General features: G+C 40.4%; 2 protein-coding genes across 6 annotated transcripts in view; both read right to left on the reverse strand.

The window, feature by feature from the left end:
* Positions 1-4,604, reverse strand: part of LOC129722847 (uncharacterized) — a 148,082-nt gene extending 143,478 nt beyond the window's left edge. Inside the window, exon 1 of one of the 3 annotated variants that reach the window (XM_055676640.1) lies at positions 4,254-4,604. The gene's annotated coding sequence lies outside the window, so the exon portion shown is untranslated. Of the gene's footprint in view, positions 1-3,817; positions 3,837-4,205 lie in introns of those variants that run through there. The other 2 variants (XM_055676641.1, XM_055676642.1) reach the window with 2 other exon arrangements.
* A 5,391-nt stretch (positions 4,605-9,995) lies between these two features.
* On the reverse strand, positions 9,996-12,200 carry LOC129723835 (3-ketoacyl-CoA thiolase, mitochondrial). 3 transcript variants are annotated; one of them, XM_055678294.1, is made up of 5 exons: positions 12,000-12,200; positions 11,714-11,762; positions 10,982-11,415; positions 10,612-10,917; positions 9,996-10,551 (listed from the first exon to the last, which is right to left on the reverse strand). In XM_055678294.1, exons 2-5 carry the CDS (start codon positions 11,745-11,747, stop codon positions 10,114-10,116), a joined length of 1,212 nt encoding a protein of 403 aa, XP_055534269.1. In that variant the 5' UTR covers positions 11,748-11,762; positions 12,000-12,200; the 3' UTR covers positions 9,996-10,113. The 3 variants fall into 3 exon arrangements, with proteins under 3 accessions (XP_055534269.1, XP_055534268.1, XP_055534270.1); XM_055678293.1 differs by having other exon boundaries at positions 11,714-11,767; XM_055678295.1 differs by lacking the exon at positions 11,714-11,762 and having other exon boundaries at positions 12,000-12,199.
* Between the last annotated feature and the right edge of the window lie 6,484 nt (positions 12,201-18,684).

Here is an 18,684-nt window from a genome sequence, read left to right on the forward strand (position 1 = left end):
TTGCGTCTTTCATACTGCCGATGTGAGACTGGGAGAAAATTCCGCTCGTGCTGACGTCAACTAGCAGCATGGCATGAAGTTTAAGCTATAACTTTTTTTTCTAGGACGTTACTGCTGCTGAGCCTTTCTGTTTGAAATCGGATTTTTTTTGTTACGAAATTAGAATTACGTTGTCCATTGATGTGTATGTTTTGTAATACTGAAATCGGATTAGTTTTGAATATGCCGTTGTTTATGCACTGTATTGTCGAGTTGTGGTGAATATCAAACTAGTGTTTCTCTATAGCGGATTTCGACCACAGTTGCAATTTGGGAAAAATATTCACTAGCGTATTCCAAATATGTGTAGCAGTCGTGAAAAAGGCTGATAAATGCAATTGCAAATTTCGTTCAGTTATCGCATAAATGCGTCAATGTCAAATCGCGTACGATATCCGTACTGAGGTTATTGTATAACTGAACCGTTCCTATTTGCCTGTTTTGGAGTGCGTAAAGTCATCAAAGATTGCAGTATGCAAAAAGGACACTCCACTCTCTACGCCCGTTCCAATTTACTTTTTTTTTTGTTTTTTTTTTTAGTGAAAATCAGTTAACCCTTTAGTGTCCAGTGCCGCCTTTAGACGGTCTTCAGTTGAACCTCTAAAAAGCTCCAACCAATACTTAAAAATGTTTATAAAAATTCATAGAGATTTTTTCGAAGTCCGTCTGAAAATTAACTTGGGCACTAGAGGGTTAATTTAATAAGTGTTCCTCCATGACTTAGCAATTTTTGTTTATTTATTACATCGCCATTCAAAATACTGCGGTCCTTGAAATTTTAAGTGATGAATCATGAAAAATGGTAAAAAAATTACGCAAAAAAAGTTTATTCACTCTTAAACGGATACATGTGGTTTGTTTTACAGAGTTTTAGTGTATATTTTGCAACTTTCTCAAATGTAAACATTGTGTCTAGCTGTCATTTAGTGCTCTCAAGTTTTCGTGCTCAAAATTTCACTCAAAAATTTAAAGTTATTTGTTGTAAAATGCTTGAAAAAGCATTGCTTATTGAACTTCACAAAACTGGCAAAGGCGATCGGCGTCGTTCAAAGACTGGCCGAATTGACAAAGCTATCGTGAAGAAGGCGGTGCTGAGCCGGTGACTATTAGCTACGACAATTGTTAAACAGATTGAAAGCGGGTTTTCCGTTCAACTGACATCACAATTTATACGAAATGACCTTCAGAGGAGAGATCTTAAGGGCAGAGTAGTGCTGAAGAAGACATAACCATATCCGCGAGACATACCAAAAAAAAAGATTGAAAATATTGCTATTTGTATCAGATGGTATCACAAAAAAAATGGCGGCGAACTGGTGAAAGTTTAAAAAAGGAGTGTTCGCGGCCTACAATTAAGCATGGCGGTGGTGAGTTTGTTTACCAACATTGATTTTTCAACCAACTGAATATGACTTGGATTTTCTGCAGGTAGAGTCATGGTGTGGGGATCTATGGTTACATCCGGCGCCAAGGAGGTTTCTTTAAACATTGTAAATCAAAACTCCCTGTGTCTTCACAAAAGCTAAAGTTGGGGCGCAGATATATGTTCCAGCAAGACGGAGATCCGAAACACAGCTCAAAGCTGGTTTCGCAGTGGTTCAAGGAAAAGCGTATCAAGGTTATGGAGTGGCCAGCACAGTCTCCTGACAATAATTCGATCGAGCATCTCTTGGCAAATTCGAAAATTAATGTCCAGGAGCTAAAACTAACAGGTATCCAGCAATTGCGGCAGGTAATCTCAACTGAATCACAAAATCACCCCAAAAACAACTGCTAAGCTTATTGAGTCGATGCCACGATGATGCCAAGCAGTTGTTGAAGCCAAAGGTGGTCACAAAATATACTCAAACTATATGAGCCAAAGGAGTGGATATACGGGATATACTGAGCAGTTCCACAAAAAATGGCCCAGTTTTATTTTTTTTAAATTGTCAATTTTTATTCACCAGGAACTTTGCATAGACGATTCTATGGGCAAAAGATGCCCTTTTGGTTTAATATGGTTAAAATTTTTGGAACACGACTCATTTTTGAGAAGCTCTTTAAAAATATTAACTTGGGAGGGTATTGATGGTTACAAACATTGTCAGTGCCAAAACGGTTTGTTTGATCGGCGTTACGTTTCCGGCAAAGTTGTAGATAATATTTTTTTCAGAAAAAATATACACTCTAGTAGATTTTTTTTTAAACAAGATAAAAAAATTTATTATCAAAAAAGCGAATTTTCAAAAAATCTATTCCTTTTAACTACAAAAGATTACCTAAACAATAAAGGATGTCCGATCATGGAGGAATCAAAAAAAAAGTTATGAAATTTCGAAAGAAAAAATTCAATTTTTTTTCACGGGGTATATTTTTTATGGAATGAAAAAATTATTATCTACAACTTTTACCAAAAACACTATGTCAATCAAACAAAGTGTTTTGACTATAAAAATATTTTTAATTACCCATAAAGTGCAGTATTAGAGATAAAAAACAGCCAAAACGGTTTTTTTGACTGGCATAGTATTTTTGGCAATCTTTTGCAGTTTTTAAAAAAAATAGATTTCTAACAAATGAGCTCTTTTAAATACTTTATTTTATTTTATTTAAAACTTACTTGAATTGGATTTGTTTTTACATAAATTATAATAAACTGAACAACAATTAACGGTGTTTAATTTGCTGGTAAGTTTTTTGGAGAAAATTTTATTTTTTACTGAGAATGGATATTTCCCGTAAACAAACTTAGAAGCGACGAACCCGGCGAGCAAGTACTCTGCGGCCTTTGGACACACTCATATCGCTGCTAGGGGCACCAAAATTGACAGAAACAATTCGAAAGCTATAATCTTTCCTTTTTCCAGTCCCTTGACCTGTCTAACCTGTATCGCGCAATGTAATTTATTACAAAACACTTAAGATACATACAAAGCCAAAGGAGCTAAAACGTTTTAGTTGATTAGTATAATGCCTTCGACAAAGTTGTCGACAGTAATTTGGTCCTCCCAGTAAAATATACACCGTAAGACAAAACAACAACGATATTTAACTCAACTCAGGGAAATGAATTATAAAAAAATGAAAATTTATCATGAAACCGGTGATTTTTTTTTTTTCAGAAGAACAAAATTATTATTAACTCAGCCAAAGACAGTATACCGATGAAGCAAACCGTTTTGGCATTAAATTTGATTTATCATTAATAGGCACTGAATTCATATGTTATTTCTGCTAACGGGAGATATAAATTTAGAAGTTTTGCCTGAGCAGACTTATCTTTTATTAAATAAAAATAATGTATATTTTTTCGGAAAGGGAACATTACCGAGCGTACAAACCTTTGTGGCTCTAAAATCATTTTCAATCACTAATACCCTTTTTACATAAACCCTTTCCACAAATTAGTCGTAATTCAAAAAAAATTACTAATAGCACAAAACGGTATCTTAACCCCATAAGAACATCTGTGCAAAATTTCAGCCAAATCAAAAATGATAGTTAAAAATATATTAAAATTTTAAAGTTTATATGGAATTGCTCTACTATTAGGTAAATTTCAGCTGAGCTCTAAGGCTGCTACTTCACCAATTTGTTTGTTATTATAAAACTATGATGAAGGAACGTGTTTCCAAAACCTTGTTGCGATAACATTAAAATATATGACTTATTTTAAATGTGTTCCGCCGAATTCCTGAAATAAATTTGAGGAACATTTAACTTATGGCCTACAAGATACCAACAACTCTTTCTACGACAGTTTCGTAGTAATTTTAACACACCCATCGTTTCAAACCTGGTTTGCATAATTTGTATCTTTATCTCGAATTCCTTGTAGTTACTGCATGCTATAGCTAATTCAACGGATAACTCTTTTATTTCTCACGATTCACTAAAAATGAAGAAAAACGGAAGAAAACAGCACCAATAAAGATTTTCATCGGCATGATTCGCGCGAAGTAGGCACGAAATAGTATACTATCTATTTCCCAATAATCAAACGAATCGATTTGCCTTCTCTACTGACTTCATTTCCATTTGTTACACCACTCCTTTGCTGTATGGGATTGAGCACAGTGGAACGATTAATATATCCTAAACTGCGTACTGCAGATATGCACTATACTGAATTTAATTGCTTAATCCTAAAAGTCATACAGTTTACTTGCACTGGTTTGACTCACTCCTTTGGTTAGCGCTGAAACAATTGTTAATAAACAACGAACACTTACACAAACAACACACAAACTGTCCAATTACTTCTGCACACGTAGCGGTTGCTCAATTATCAGCGCGCGACCGGCGAACTTTTCGTGCTTTTCCAAAATTAATTGCTGGAGAAAGATGCCACCAACTCCTTACATATAAATGAAGAAAAAACCATGCGTAGGCAATCCGCAATGACCCAAGAGACGAAAACAAAAAGTCCGAATTACGAAATACACATGCACTGAGCGACGGTTTAAACACGATGTGGGTTCACGGCGCGAATGGAACCACAACTGAGACGGCGGCAGCTTCTGAAAAGAAGTTACAGCAGAAAGACTTCACCAGCCTCAGCTACACACAGACAACGTTCGATACCAAACTGAGCCGGAGAACTAACTTCACCGTGCGGATCCGCAGGCTGCTTGGCTGTCTAAAGCTGACACGACTTTACTCAAATAGTGCGCTCCGTTGCGCGCTCAGTATTCCCCAAAAGAACCAAAAACGAACGAAAATTCGAATGTCGATCGTTTCGTTACCAACCGCAAAGCGCTATACTTTGAAAGTGGATCAATATCGGTGAATATGAGTGCATTAGTAGTCCAAAAAATAGAACAAGAAGCAACCGGAACCAGTCAGAAATTGCATCATTATTGGTATGTATATTTTGCTGTTAATTGTCACAGTGATGTCATTAACTGGAAACTCGTGTGAGGTACTTCTAAGCAGGAAAAAATCTGCATTAAAGACAAGTATGGCAGCACTGACAGTGTCTATTTCCAATAAGCTGAATTTGTACGATTTTTGCTGTGTTCGAAGCATCACTAACCTCTTTAATCCCATAGTAATCTTTTAGGTGCCATAGTTGAACAAAACGGATTTTCTCACGGAGCGGGCGAACGGCGGAGAAGCCGGTTTTTTGCAATCAATGCCGAGTATACCTCAACTTTAAAACTCCAATCAAAGAGCAACAGTTGAGAGAAGTTTTGTCTCTCAACGCCATATGCCACAGGTTTTTCTCTTTCACAGGTACTACGGAGGTTAGCAGTAATCTTCTCTATAAGCCGCTTTTAGTAGTCGATGCTAAACAGTCTCTCAGTATCAGTCATGATAATCTATAAAATAATATTTCATACACAGATAGTCTACTCAAATCATTGCAATGAGTAGTTTTTGTCATAATTCATGCGCTAATTTTTAAGTGATCAAATGTTGAAGCCAAAGATAATTTGGTTTCAACATTTAATCAATTTTCAATTAATTGTAGCTGAAACTATGTTGTCATACTAGAGAAGATCACTGAAAGTCACAATAGCCACCGATACGATCTTCTCTACAGCTGGCTGAGAAGTTAACATCAACGTTAGTATCTTCAGTTACTTAAATTAATACCGGTAATAATAAATTTATCTAGAAGCTTGTCAAAATTCCCGAATGTATTATATACCTTACGCATTGAAGACACATTTAAAAGCGGGTTTTCAATTTATAGGAAATTTTTAATATAAATATTATGTATCTTTTTTCAGTTGTTAAAAATAATGAAAGGTTGTAAAATCAATTGTTTTTGCTTGAATAAACAAGCAAAAACATTAAATGTAGGTCAGAAAAAATCAGAGTGTTCTCAAGGTGGCGGTGATTTTTCTTTCCGGGAAATGTACTGCTCTTTGGAATATGCATGGTATTTGAATTGCGAAATTAAAAACCAAAATCAGCCAAGAGCAAAAAATTAATAACAAATGATATGACTTGAAAGTTATGAAATTTTAGCAATACAGGGAAAATTCCATTGTTGTTTCCCAATAAACAAAGACCAGAATTTGTAAGGGAAACTAAGATATTTTTTATACATATTCATTTTATTTTGTAATAATGAATCTAAATACCAAACATATAGGATGTACGGTTACAGAATCCGCATTAACAAGCAGGTGATCATGGGTTCGAATGTTATTAGAATCAGGCCATGTAGCCGTCAATGAACTTAAACATGAGATAATTTTCAGGCTTCTTACCACCTCACCACATACCCTTCCTTCACACTGAGTTCTACGGACCCCAAATGGATTTCCTTTTGGAAAAATGAGTCCCGCTCATAATAAAACTAATAATAAAAAGTCAGAGCAACGATAACAGTTCGCTTCAGGAAATTGCAAATTTAGCGAGATGTTGGCAGAAGGAATAAGGTTGCAATATGACTCTTTCCTCTTGAAGAAATGAGTTCTTCTTATGATAAAACTCACCAAAGGATTATTAGTCTTGTCCAAGGAATTGTAATTGGTTTTATTCGCTGGAGAAACGTGGTTTAGATACCTTGCTTTTGATAAAACAAGTCCCTCTTATAATAGGAAACTGGCTAGAGGAACAAAAGTTTCTAGTCGCAGTTTTGAGTCCATACAAAGAAAAAAACATGTCATGCAGCTCTAAAACTTGTTATTAATATTCAGTATTAAAGTATTTTGGAGTTGCAATATTTTTCAAAGCTTATGAGAAAATGTGTATCTTTAAAGTTGTTCGCAATCATCCAAAAATCGCAAATGTCCAAAATTTTCGTGGAAAAATATTACGTATAAGATTTCGTTAACACAAATAGTTTCAAGGACCAGCAGTCGCATATCTATATTTGTCTCATGATGTCTTGGAGACAGGAGACACATGTTATGCTCAGGATCTACACAAACGGTTTGGCGGGAACACATTATTAAAAGCTTGATTCAACAAGATCTCCAAGAGGCTGTGTACTATAAGAGGCTGTGTGTTTTATCACTTGGTATTAGTGTGTTTTATCACTTGGATCAACCACGAACAACGAATTTAGAATTACGGAACGAATCAATCGGCAAAGACCTAGGCTACGAACACGAAAAAAGATTAAGGTAAACGATTGGAAATTGGGTACTTGGAACGTCCGATCTCTCAATGAACCGGCGCGGGCTGGCTTGCTTGCTCGAGAACTACAGCGGCAGGGAGTCGAAATCGCAGCGATTCAGGAGGTTCGGTGGCCAAATTCCAAGGAAAGGGAATTCCGTGCAGTAGACCCTATTGCACGCACTTCTTTCAAGTACCACATCTACTACAGTGGCGGCAAAGCAGGGGAACGGGGCGTCGGTTTAGTAGTGCTGGGAAATCAGAAAACAAGAGTCATCCGGTGGAGGCCCGTAGATGACCGTATATGCGTGTTGAGGATTAAGGGCAAATTCTTCAACTACAGTTTAATCAACACCTACGCACCGACAAACGACAAATCCGATGATGTCAAAGATGAGTTCTATGACAAGCTTGAGCGAATCTATGACGAGTGCCCAAAACACGACGTAAAAGTCGTCATAGGAGACGCAAACGCACAGGTTGGGAGGGAGAAATTCTTCCGTCCGGTCATTGGAAGGCATAGCCTCCACTCGTCAACCAATGAAAACGGCCTGAGGCTGATAAACTTTGCCGCGGCCAGAGGAATGGCCATATGTAGCTCCTATTTTCCACGTTTGAATATTCGGAAACACACCTGGAGGAATCCAAATGGAGAAGCCTGCTCCCAGATTGATCACGTACTGATTGACGGTCGGTACTTTTCGGATGTTACTGATGTTAGGTCTTTTCGGGGACCAAACATTGACTCTGACCATTATCTCGTCATTTGTAAGATCCGCGCACGGTTGTCGAACGTGCTGAAATCTCGCACAGAGAGGATGACGCGTTTCAACATTCAGCGGTTGGCAGGGTGGCAAGAGCTGCCGAAAATAGAACCCACCGTCGGAAGAAGCGTGAGTACGAGGAGCAGGTGCTCGCCAGCGCAGAGGACAGCTATGCTCAAAACGACGTGCGGAGATTCTATAGAACTGTCAACAGACTCAGAAGCAGGAATTTCCCTGTGCCGGTCATGTGTAATGACAAGGACGGCAACCTGCTTACTGATAAACCGACGGTTGCAGCCAGGTGGAAGGAGCATTTTCAGGTGCTATTGAACGGTGAGGAGCCGGATGAGCAGAGCAGGAACAGGATGACGATTATGAGTGACGAACAATCTGTGGAGCCACCAACACAGGAGGAGGTGAAAAAGGCGATTAGTGAGCTGAAAAACGGCAAGGCCGCTGGGAAGGACGGTATCCCGGCCGAACTTCTAAAAGCGGGAAGCGAGCGGCTGTACTATGCGATCCACCAGATAATACTAAGAATCTGGGCGGACGAACAAATGCCGAACGACTGGTTGGAAGGCCTCATATGCCCTATCTATAAGAAGGGCCATCGATTGGATTGTGGCAACTATCGAGGGATAACGTTGCGAATACCAGGCTGGTTTTCGGCAAGGGCGTTCCACGACGGATCAAATCTTCACCCTGCGACAGATCCTCGATAAGTTCCGGGAGTACAACTTACCGACTCATCATCTGTTTGTGGACTTCAGGGCGGCATACGACTCAGTGAAAAGAAACGAGCTGTGGCAGATCATGCTGGAACACGGTTTCCCTACGAAACTAATAAAGCTGAGTCGTATGACACTGGAGGGATCAAAATCGTGCGTGCGGATAGCTGGCGAGACATCAGCCGCGTTCGTAACGTTGGATGGACTGAAGCAGGGGGATGCGCTCTCCAACCTACTGTTTAACATCGCTCTTGAGGGTGCAGTACGAAGAGCAAACGTCGAAAGAAACGGTACGATCATCACAAAATCTCACATGCTTCTTGGCTTTGCGGACGACGTCGATATCATCGGTATCAATCGTAAGGCCGTGGAGGAGGCCTTCGTACCTTTCAAAAGAGAAGCAGTGAAATTGGGACTTGTCATTAACTCTGCCAAAACGAAGTACATTGTAGCTGGCAGAGAGCGTGGGAGTCCCCGTGGTGTTGGTGCTGAGGTGGAGATAGATGGGGAACGATTTGAAGTGGTTGACGAATTCGTTTATCTTGGTACGCTTGTGACATGTGACAACTATGAGCCGTGAAGTGAAACGACGAGTTGCAGCTGCGAACAGGGCTTTCTACGGACTGCGTAACCAGCTAAGGTCCCGTAGTTTGCAAACTCGCACAAAACTAGCGCTGTATAGGACGCTGATACCCCCGGTGGCCCTTTACGGACATGAAGCATAGACGCTGTAGGAAGCTGATCGACAAGTGCTCGGAGTTTTTGAGCGTAAAGTTCTGCGATCGATACTTGGCGGTAAACTGGAAGATGGAGTGTGGCGCAGACGCAGGAATCACGAGTTGTACACGGTATACAAACATGCTGATATAGTGAAGGTAGCCAGGATGCCTGACGAGAGAGCCGCCAAAACTATCTTCAGTAGAGAACCAGGAAGAGGCCGTCGACTCCGTGGTAGGCCTCGCACACGGTGGATGTGCGCGGTGGAAGAAGATGCACGATCTGCTGGTGTACGGTGAGACTGGAGAACGGCTGCCCAAGAAGAAGCTGGACATCTCTAATTCGTTCGGCCCTAGACCGGTGAACGGTCCGTTAGCCAAAAAAGTAAAGTAAGTGTCATTTGGTTCTAGCTACGTCAAACAAAAAGACGGAACCCTTCAGGCTAATATGGAATGAATGATGAGTGACATTACACAAGTATGTGTTATTACTGTAATCAATTTACTATCGTTTTTTGTTGTCGGCTTTGCAAGAAATAGGAAAGTTTTCAGAGATGGTTTCAAAGAAAAATTTCGGGATTTTCACTTTCTAAAAGCTGTTTGATTAAAACTCGCCTGAGTAGAAAAAACTCAAATAGGTACGGACAAATTACATAACCACTTTTCGCATAACGACATGATACAATCAATGGTTCGTTAATTATTTCTTTATTATTTGTTTACAAAAAAGATAGCAAAAATAACAGCTTTCAAAATCTAATAAATGCCAAACATACATTCTACAATATGAATATACATTGAAAAGAACCACTAAACAGACTCCACTAAAAGCGCTATTCCTTGACCGCCCCCAATACAGGCCGATCCGACCGCTCGTTTCAGCCCCTTACGCTTAAGTTCATGCACCAAGTGTCCGGTGATTCGTGAACCAGTTGCTCCCAGCGGATGGCCCAAAGCGATGGCCCCACCATTGAGGTTGAATTTATTCATGTCTATGCCGAGTTCCTGAACGCATGCCATTGCCTGTACACCGAAAGCTTCGTTGATTTCGAACAGGTCAATGTCGTCTTGCTTGAGTCCTGCAATCTTCAACACATTCTGGATGGCAGGTACCGGTCCAATACCCATGATTTCAGGAGGCACTCCCACCGTACTGTAAGCTACCAGGCGAGCCAGCGGAGTAAGTTTATACTGCTTTACAGCCTCTTCTGAAGCTAAAACAACCGCAGCTGCACCATCACAAATTCCCTAAAATAAAGGCAACATATTAAAGTCACTTTGAAATTATATTCACCAATGCTAATTTACCGAAGCAGTTCCAGCGGTAACGGCTCCACCTTTTTTAAACAACGCAGGAAGCTTGTTCAAACCCTCCAAAGTTGTTTGTGGTCGGGGATGTTCATCGACGGCAAAGTCTACTTCTTTACCCTTCACCTTCAGCTTGGTGGGTGTAATCTCAGCCTTGAACACACCTGCGTCCTGGGCTTTCTTCCATAGCTGCTGTGAGCGAAGAGCAAATTCATCAACCTTCTCGCGAGGAATTTTGTGTTTCTCGGCTAAATTTTCCGCCGTAAGGGCCATAGGAAGCTTGCAAAATGAGTCACTCAATCCAATCTGAAATCCAATTTCAAAAATCAGTTAGTGAAAAAACCTTATTTAGAATCAAATCAGCACCTACCCATAACGCATCCTCTAATGCAGGGTTCGTACCAAGTGGTATACCAAAACGAGTACCTCGGACAGTGTACGGTGTTTGACTCATGTTATCCACTCCACCGGTTAGCGACACTTTGGCAGCACCAAGCAAAATATCCTGAGCTCCGTTCACAATTGATTGAAATCCTGAACCGCACAATCGGTTAACACCAAGCGCTGGCTTCTCAATTGGAATGCCACAGTGCAGCGATACATGCCTAGGTAAGAATGCACCATCTGATGAAGACAGCACCAGTACCTGACCAATGTTAACCGTATCAACTTGGTCCGGCTTCAACCCGGCGGCATCAAGCGCAGCCTTAGCGGCGACAGTCTGCAATTGCGTAGCATTTGTATTTTTGAATGCTCCCCCAAAAGTGCCGAATGCAGTGCGCTTGGCTCCAACGATGAAGACACCTTCAACAGATAAGTAAACCATAAGATCATTTGTAAGACAAGCTTTATCGTTTGTTTTAGCAAAGTCATTGAAATAGACATTATCAGTAAAACAGAAAAATGAAATCTCAGCTCGAGATAAACAAAAGTATGGTACATAGGTAGACTATATTATGTAGACCTCATGTCATGCGGATCAAACATTTCAATCAATAAAGGATGTAATATTGCCGTATTATATGGATTCTACTATCAATTATCTGCTTTACGAATACCCTAACTACCACAATAACTAAATGTCGTTCACAAAGCATCTCACCATATAGCCGGTCAATGTAGGATGAACTTCGCATAACTGTGTTAGGAGACTGGACTTTGATCCGACAACAATTATGACATAGCATTTTAAAAAATACGGATTAAAATGGGAAAATTATGTGGCTCGTCCTTAATGCCAAGAGAAAAATGATTACATTTGAACAACTATTTATTATTCTACTTAACCTGATCTATTACACCGCTCTATTAAATTATTACATAAACTGATAAGGTGAAATTTGGCCAGCTATCATCACGAATATAACACCAATTGAAAAAGCGCTTACCCTTCGTTATTGCTGACATTTTATTGCAATTTATAACGAAAAAACACGGACAAATGCTTTTAAAAACAATTGAATATATGAATAATACAAACTATAAATAAGCAAAGATCACTTTTGAAACCAAAACCTGCCGATTACTAAAACTGTATATAACCCGGTCGATGGTACAATGCAGAGTGCATACGCCTGTACGCGTAGGCAGGCAGAAATACAGACAGCAACAACGGTGCTCAGGAGATAGGCGGAGTGAACCCACTAGATTCATGATGAACCTCAACCGTCACTCGTGTAGTGACTAGATGATGACAACCGTATGTGTAGCGAAATGCGTCAACAAAGCATAGAAATTAATTTCGTTGAACAAACTTTTAAACCCAGAGTAGAAGAGTTTTGCATATTTTTATGAAAACTGAACAATTGGGTTTCACGGATTTCTGCTTTTTATATATCTGATAAGAGTGTAATTTTCTAAGCATAACGTGATAATTAAAAAAAATTATCATTGTCCTTCAATTTTCAAATGATGAATAAAAATCGATCTGAATCGCTACAATGACAGTTGGTACAAGTGCAAACTGTCATTTTAGCGATTTCGAGCAGTTTTAAATCTATTCCACCTTCCACATTTTTTTCAGTGTTTAAGAATTCCAACTAACTCCTTAGAAAAAGTTGCTTGCAATTTTCAAAGTAAAAGAATATAGAACAAGCGACCCGACGATATATTCCGGCGGATGAAATCCCACGGGCAACCGCGTTCGACGAGAACACCAGCAGCCATCAAGGTGATGAGGGAGCGAGTTCGTCTAAAACCAAACCGCTCGATCCGGAAGACCACTGGTGATTTGTGACGGATGTGTCGATCGGCACTGTCCACGAAGGACCTGGGATACGAGTTGTACAAAAAAACGCGAGGCTTACGGGATAACGAAGGCTACAACGAAGAAGAGGCTAGACAGAGCCAAACTGATATTTTCGCGGCACGCAGGTCATGTTCGGATGAGAAACTCTCTGTCTTGCAACAGCCGCACAATGTTCAAACTAATCGGCTGTGGGCACTGACTTTGGCAACCTCCGAGTGGGTAGCTTCCACTGGTATTTATCAAACGTGAAAATCAACGCCGCGTACTATGAGACCGAGGTTCTGAAAAAGGTTGTACTCCGGCACTTCGGAACCTCTATGGGAAAGATCATTTCGTCTTTCAACAGGACGGCGCAGCGGCTCGCAGGGCGAATATCGCCCAAGCGTGGTATCGGGAAAATTTGACTGATTTTCTATCGATTTTTATGTAGGGTAGGGAACATATTCTAAGCAACTTTAGGAACCGCCTGTGTATTCAGACGAAATACTCGAAATGTGTTGGGTGAAACTCAAACAGTAGTATATCAATCTGTTCTCTAACGTTTTCTCTGTCAGAACTTGTTTTCAGATTGTAAAACTAAGTTAGCAAACTTTAACAATAATCAATTAAAGGTACCAATAGAGGGACACTATTCCAATCACCCTGAACCTATTTTAAGCAGACCGATGTCATGGCAATAGTTTCCTGAAGCTGCCGCCGATGATGATGGCGCTACTGTTGGAAATATGGTCATAAGCTCTGTTCATTGTGCCGCAGGTGTTACAGTACGGATTTTTCGCGTGCTTCTAACTATATTGAATGTAGGGCTATCCGGAACGTGTTGAAACATGTTTTTTTTTTTTATTCTCGCTTATTTTCCGTCGGTCTAGTTCCGCCACTGTTGTGGCCAATCACCGACGCCCAGGGAGGCGACTCCACACCCAGGACCCTAACTCACGACCCGTTTATCAACGGACCGGTGTCTCGGTGTCGGCTAGGATTGAATCTAGACCAGTTGGGTTGGTTGTGAGTGGATCACGCCACCTCACAACCATCGACACCTATGTCGGCGGTGGGATTCGAACCCAGGCGTCGAGCGTGGTTGGCGGAGACGTTACCAACCACACTAGGTCCCCGCTCTAATGTTGAAACATGTTTGAACGTGACCATTTATGTTCTGCACAAAATCCATAAAACGTTCAAAACAAAACAATCGTTTTTCGCTTTCTGCATTTCTTCACACCACTTGCAGCAACAGTTGATCTGGCATGGACGGTGCTTAATCGGCTGTTTAGCAAGCACTGACAGCCTTTTGACGTATAATCGAGCCAGAGAGCCAGAGAAAAACGGCTTCAAGCGAAATGTATGGGGATGACGTTCGTGACAGGGATGGATTTTAAGCAGTTTCCATCTGTTTTGCAGGCGTTTTTTCAGCACCCGAAGTGGCTCCTGAATGGCTGCAATATAGGTCGATTTGTTTCAATTGCAATTGTTCACAGATTTCTTTGTGATTAACGGTATTTCTTATATCCGTAAGACAGCTAGACAATCAAAGTTTTCGTTTCCATCATTGAAATTGTCGATATTGATCAAAATGCAGGATATCGATCAAAATGCAGGCCTATTTTCTTCGACTGATTAAAATAGGCGCTACTGCTTAAGCCGTTCCCTACCCTACATGGTGTTCTATATGTTCGAATACTTCTTACAAATGTGTTTAACAATGAAATTGCAAGATAATCTTCTCTGAGTCATTTTTTATTGCGGCAAGAACCTTTACGAAATATTGGCTAGGACCTGTTTGTGCTTTATGGCGACCTTGAGACGTTTCTTAAAAGAATTGCACGCGGCACGCATCTTGTCCTTTGGCATCTCGTCCCAGATCCTTGAAATGAGTTTAAATTGGTCCAAAGCATGGGCGCAACTACGGGGAGGCTAGGGAGGGCTGAAGCCCCCCCTAGAACGTGTTTAGCCCCCCCCCCTAGAATTTCCTAGAGAATGATTGTATTCAATATATATACATTCCATACTATATATCAGAGCAGTTCCCCAGACGTCTCATCACTCGCAAGTCTCTTTCGATCTGATCGAGCCATCATGCACGCTGCGCCCCTTAATTTCTTGTGCCGGTAGGGTTGCTGGAGAGAAGTGATTTCACATGGTTGTCGTCCGGCATTCTTACGATGTGACCGGCCCGCCGCAACCTATTGTCTTTCGCCAGGTGTGCAATGGGGTTCTCTCCAAGCAGCGCTTGTAGCTCATGGTTCATGCGCTGTAGCCATTATCCGTCGTCCGCTTATGCTCCACCGTAGATAGTCACCTTCTGTTCACCGATAGGCACCATCTGTTCGAAAATATCAAAAGGACTTCCGTAGAGGACTACCGGTTATCAGGGTTTTGTAGTTTTTTGTTTCGAAGTGGTCATGTCCGATCATCACCGTGATTGGTGCGTACGTTTGTAATGTCTGAGAAAAACGGGCCGTCGTTGAGAACGTGGTCAATTTGTTTTGCTGTACGTTGGTCGAGGTAAGAAGGGACTTTGGACTGATAATCCACGGGAAGCTGCGAAGTTGGTGCATAGCAGGCTGTGCGGGCCGATAACCGGCTTATATAAGTCTATCCTTCCGTTCATGTCCCCAACGACGATCTTGATATCTCTACGCGAGCAGCTATCGTAGAGTTTCTCCAGCTGTGCGTAGAACGCTTCTTTCCCTGCATCAGGTCTTCCTTCGTGAGGGCAGTGCACATTGGGAATAGTGTAGTTGTGGAACCGGCCTTTAATTCTCAACAAACACAACCTGTCCACCGTACCTTCTCTCCTTTCAGGCAATGCTCCTGGAGCGCAACGATGTCGAAGTGGCGGGGTTCTAGCTGATCCAGCAGAATCCGGTCGACATCCGGGTCGTTAAGCGATCTACTGTTACATGTACTGAGCTTCTAATCGTCGTCCTTATTTCGTCGGCTGGGTCATTGCCGATTGTTCCGGTTCGTTTTGAATTCTTGATTCTCCGTAGTATGTTTATTTTAGTATGCTGCCTTACTAGGGCTGCGATGCCTAGTCTCGCGACGGAGCTGCCGCTATGGATGTAGCTGGCGAGACACCGCATTTCATAGTTCAACCGTCCGGTCCGGATCAGTCGCTGTTTGAGCCGCCCCTAGCCTGTGGAGTAGACGCGCAGACAAGCTGCTCTATAAGGAGAACAACTACCCCACCGGTTCACCGGTTTTTCCTTGGTTGCTCGTATCCCAGTCGGTACCACGTGGAGGTAGTAATAGGGCATTATGCCTTGAACCACACTGGGGTCTATTTTATTCTAACTAGTACGGGTGAACTGTCAAAAAGCACTGCCCAGCCGTTTACCAAATCTAGCTCTCCCCAATATCGAATCATTGTTAGGGTTTGCAATCCCGGGAACGATTTCCCGGGAATTGCCTTTTCCCGGGATTCCCGGATGCCGGGAATAGGAATATTGATTCCCGGGATCCCGGGATTCCCGAGCTCCTCGAAAAATTTGCCATACAATATTGCAATAAAACTAAATATCGTATCAAAACACGAAACTTACGTCGTATAAGTGTAGAGCAGCTCCATAGTGTGCATTATACGAAGCAAATATTTGCTTGAAACGACGATCAATATTTGCTTGCCGTGTAATATCAAATTATTTGCTTAATTTATTTGTCAAAAATATATGCTGTCTTATTCAGTGAACGATAAATTAAGACATATTTTCTTCGTCTCATGACTTTTTTTCGCTAGTGAGTTTACTACTACGCGGATAGTTGCTTGATTTTTTCTTTGTTTATTAACAAAAAATTTTGAAACCTGTTAATCGATAAAAGAAATTGAAACCCGTAAATCAATTCGACCAGAAATAAATAAATTAATAAAACTCAGTCAGTGTAACTTGGGACGTGGCCGCGATTTCACATTAAATACGAAGGCATTCAAATGTTCTAAAATCTGGCTGCCAAACACTCAGCTTTATCTTCAACAAACTAAAAGTATTGGACTCTTCAGTTTCTAATGAAATGTAGCAAGAGCTGGAATCGGTGATTTAGAAGTATTTTAGAAATCAGACACCAGCGGTGATTCAGCGATCTTAAGCAAAGTTTTACAGCAGGGAACTACATTATTTGGGCCTAACGAAAAATTGTCTGCGGAACTGAGGCGATTGATAGACGATTGTTCATGAATTCCTGGAGTGAACTTGAATAAATTTTGTTCTTCAATTGATAATTAAATTGTAATCGTTTGTTTGGAACTTTTTACTAACAAACTTTATTTGAAATCTCATTTTTGCTAAGGATTTTTTCCTTTCCCGGTTCCCGGGAATTCCCGGGAAATGAGATTTTTCATTCCCGTTTCCCGGGAAATCTATTTACGGGAATATTGCAAACCCTAATCATTGTTGCTGAAAGAGCTTGGCGTTGACGATGTGTTCAAGATATTCAGTACATCTTCGGAGATTCTATCCCGAAGTGATTTTTTCTGCTTTTACGATACTATTTTAAGCGTCATTAAATAAGCATATTCAAACTCATATTTCTCTTTTTTAAAATGAAATACATGAAAACTAGCCCACCCTAGAAATTTTCCTTAGTTGCGCCCATGGTCCAAAGTACTCTTTTTATGTTCGCTCTGCTTGGCTCGCATGTAAGAAAATAGGTATGTATTTTTTCAGATTTTTAACCATGAGCGACATTTGAAACCAAAACGTGATGATCACAAAGCTTGGATAACTACTCTCCGTAAGGTATAATAAGGTATACTAAGTTTCATAAAGATTGAGGTAATGTAAAAAACAACGTATAGGAAATTGGTCATTTTATTCCTGCCTCAGCAAGGATGATCAATTGGTATTCTGTTCAAATATATGCAACAAGCGTAGAAAAATAAATGATAACGAGACGTCTATGCGAATGTTCATCGCTGTCACCTGTAGCATTCACGCTCGTATACCGCATGTTGTTTTTAACGTAGGACTACGTCTTACGGTAGCAGGGTAGGCTGCTTCGAAAAGTGTAACGGAAATGTGCCCTCTTAAAAAGCATATTATGTTAAATGCTACCTACTACTGAACAGTTTTTAAATGCCATTGATTTAATCGAGAAGTGAAGGTTGCCCCATACTTGTGGTATTATAATTGGCATATCTTGTTATTAACTAATTGATGAAAATTTGAGTTAAAAATCGAACATTTTGTTATAAAATCAATGTCAATTTTAAAATTTCAGCAAGTCTTCCTTTTTCACTAAAACCTGTATCTTCATCGTTACATTTTACACGAACTTGTAAATGCAACAGGATCTATTTGTTTGGTATATTTGTTTGGCAGTTGTGAGATACAGACAGCCAGAGCTTGCAATGATGCTGCTTTAAATTTGGAAAGTGAACCATCTTTCACAAGACGATTACATTAAGAAGGAAGTTTACTTTCTACCAAATTGTACTCAATTAGGATCTGTACAGAAGATTATCATCTTGCGTATTGAAAAAAGTTTACTATGAATATTAGGTTGAAAGATATTCATCAATGTAAAATCCCATCGAGGTAAAAACCCAAATTTTCAGTTCTTAATAAAATTAAGTAAAAGTCAAACTGGACACAATTCAGTACTCAGTTGTTAGTTTACTGGATTGATATACACAATTTAAACTTCTAATTGGCTTCAGACAAACATTAAAAGTTAATGAGTAATTTTTTAGTCACCTGAAAAACAAGCAGTTCTATTTAAATACCGACCGATTGTTTTTGTACTATTCACTCATAAAAGCCTTGGTGTGCTACACTCCGATTCGGAACTCGATCTTCTGTTTTAATTTATACACAGACTTCGCAGCC

The sequence above is a fragment of the Wyeomyia smithii genome, chromosome 2, assembly GCF_029784165.1.
Source record: "Wyeomyia smithii strain HCP4-BCI-WySm-NY-G18 chromosome 2, ASM2978416v1, whole genome shotgun sequence".
In the NCBI taxonomy this organism is placed as follows: domain Eukaryota; kingdom Metazoa; phylum Arthropoda; class Insecta; order Diptera; family Culicidae; genus Wyeomyia; species Wyeomyia smithii.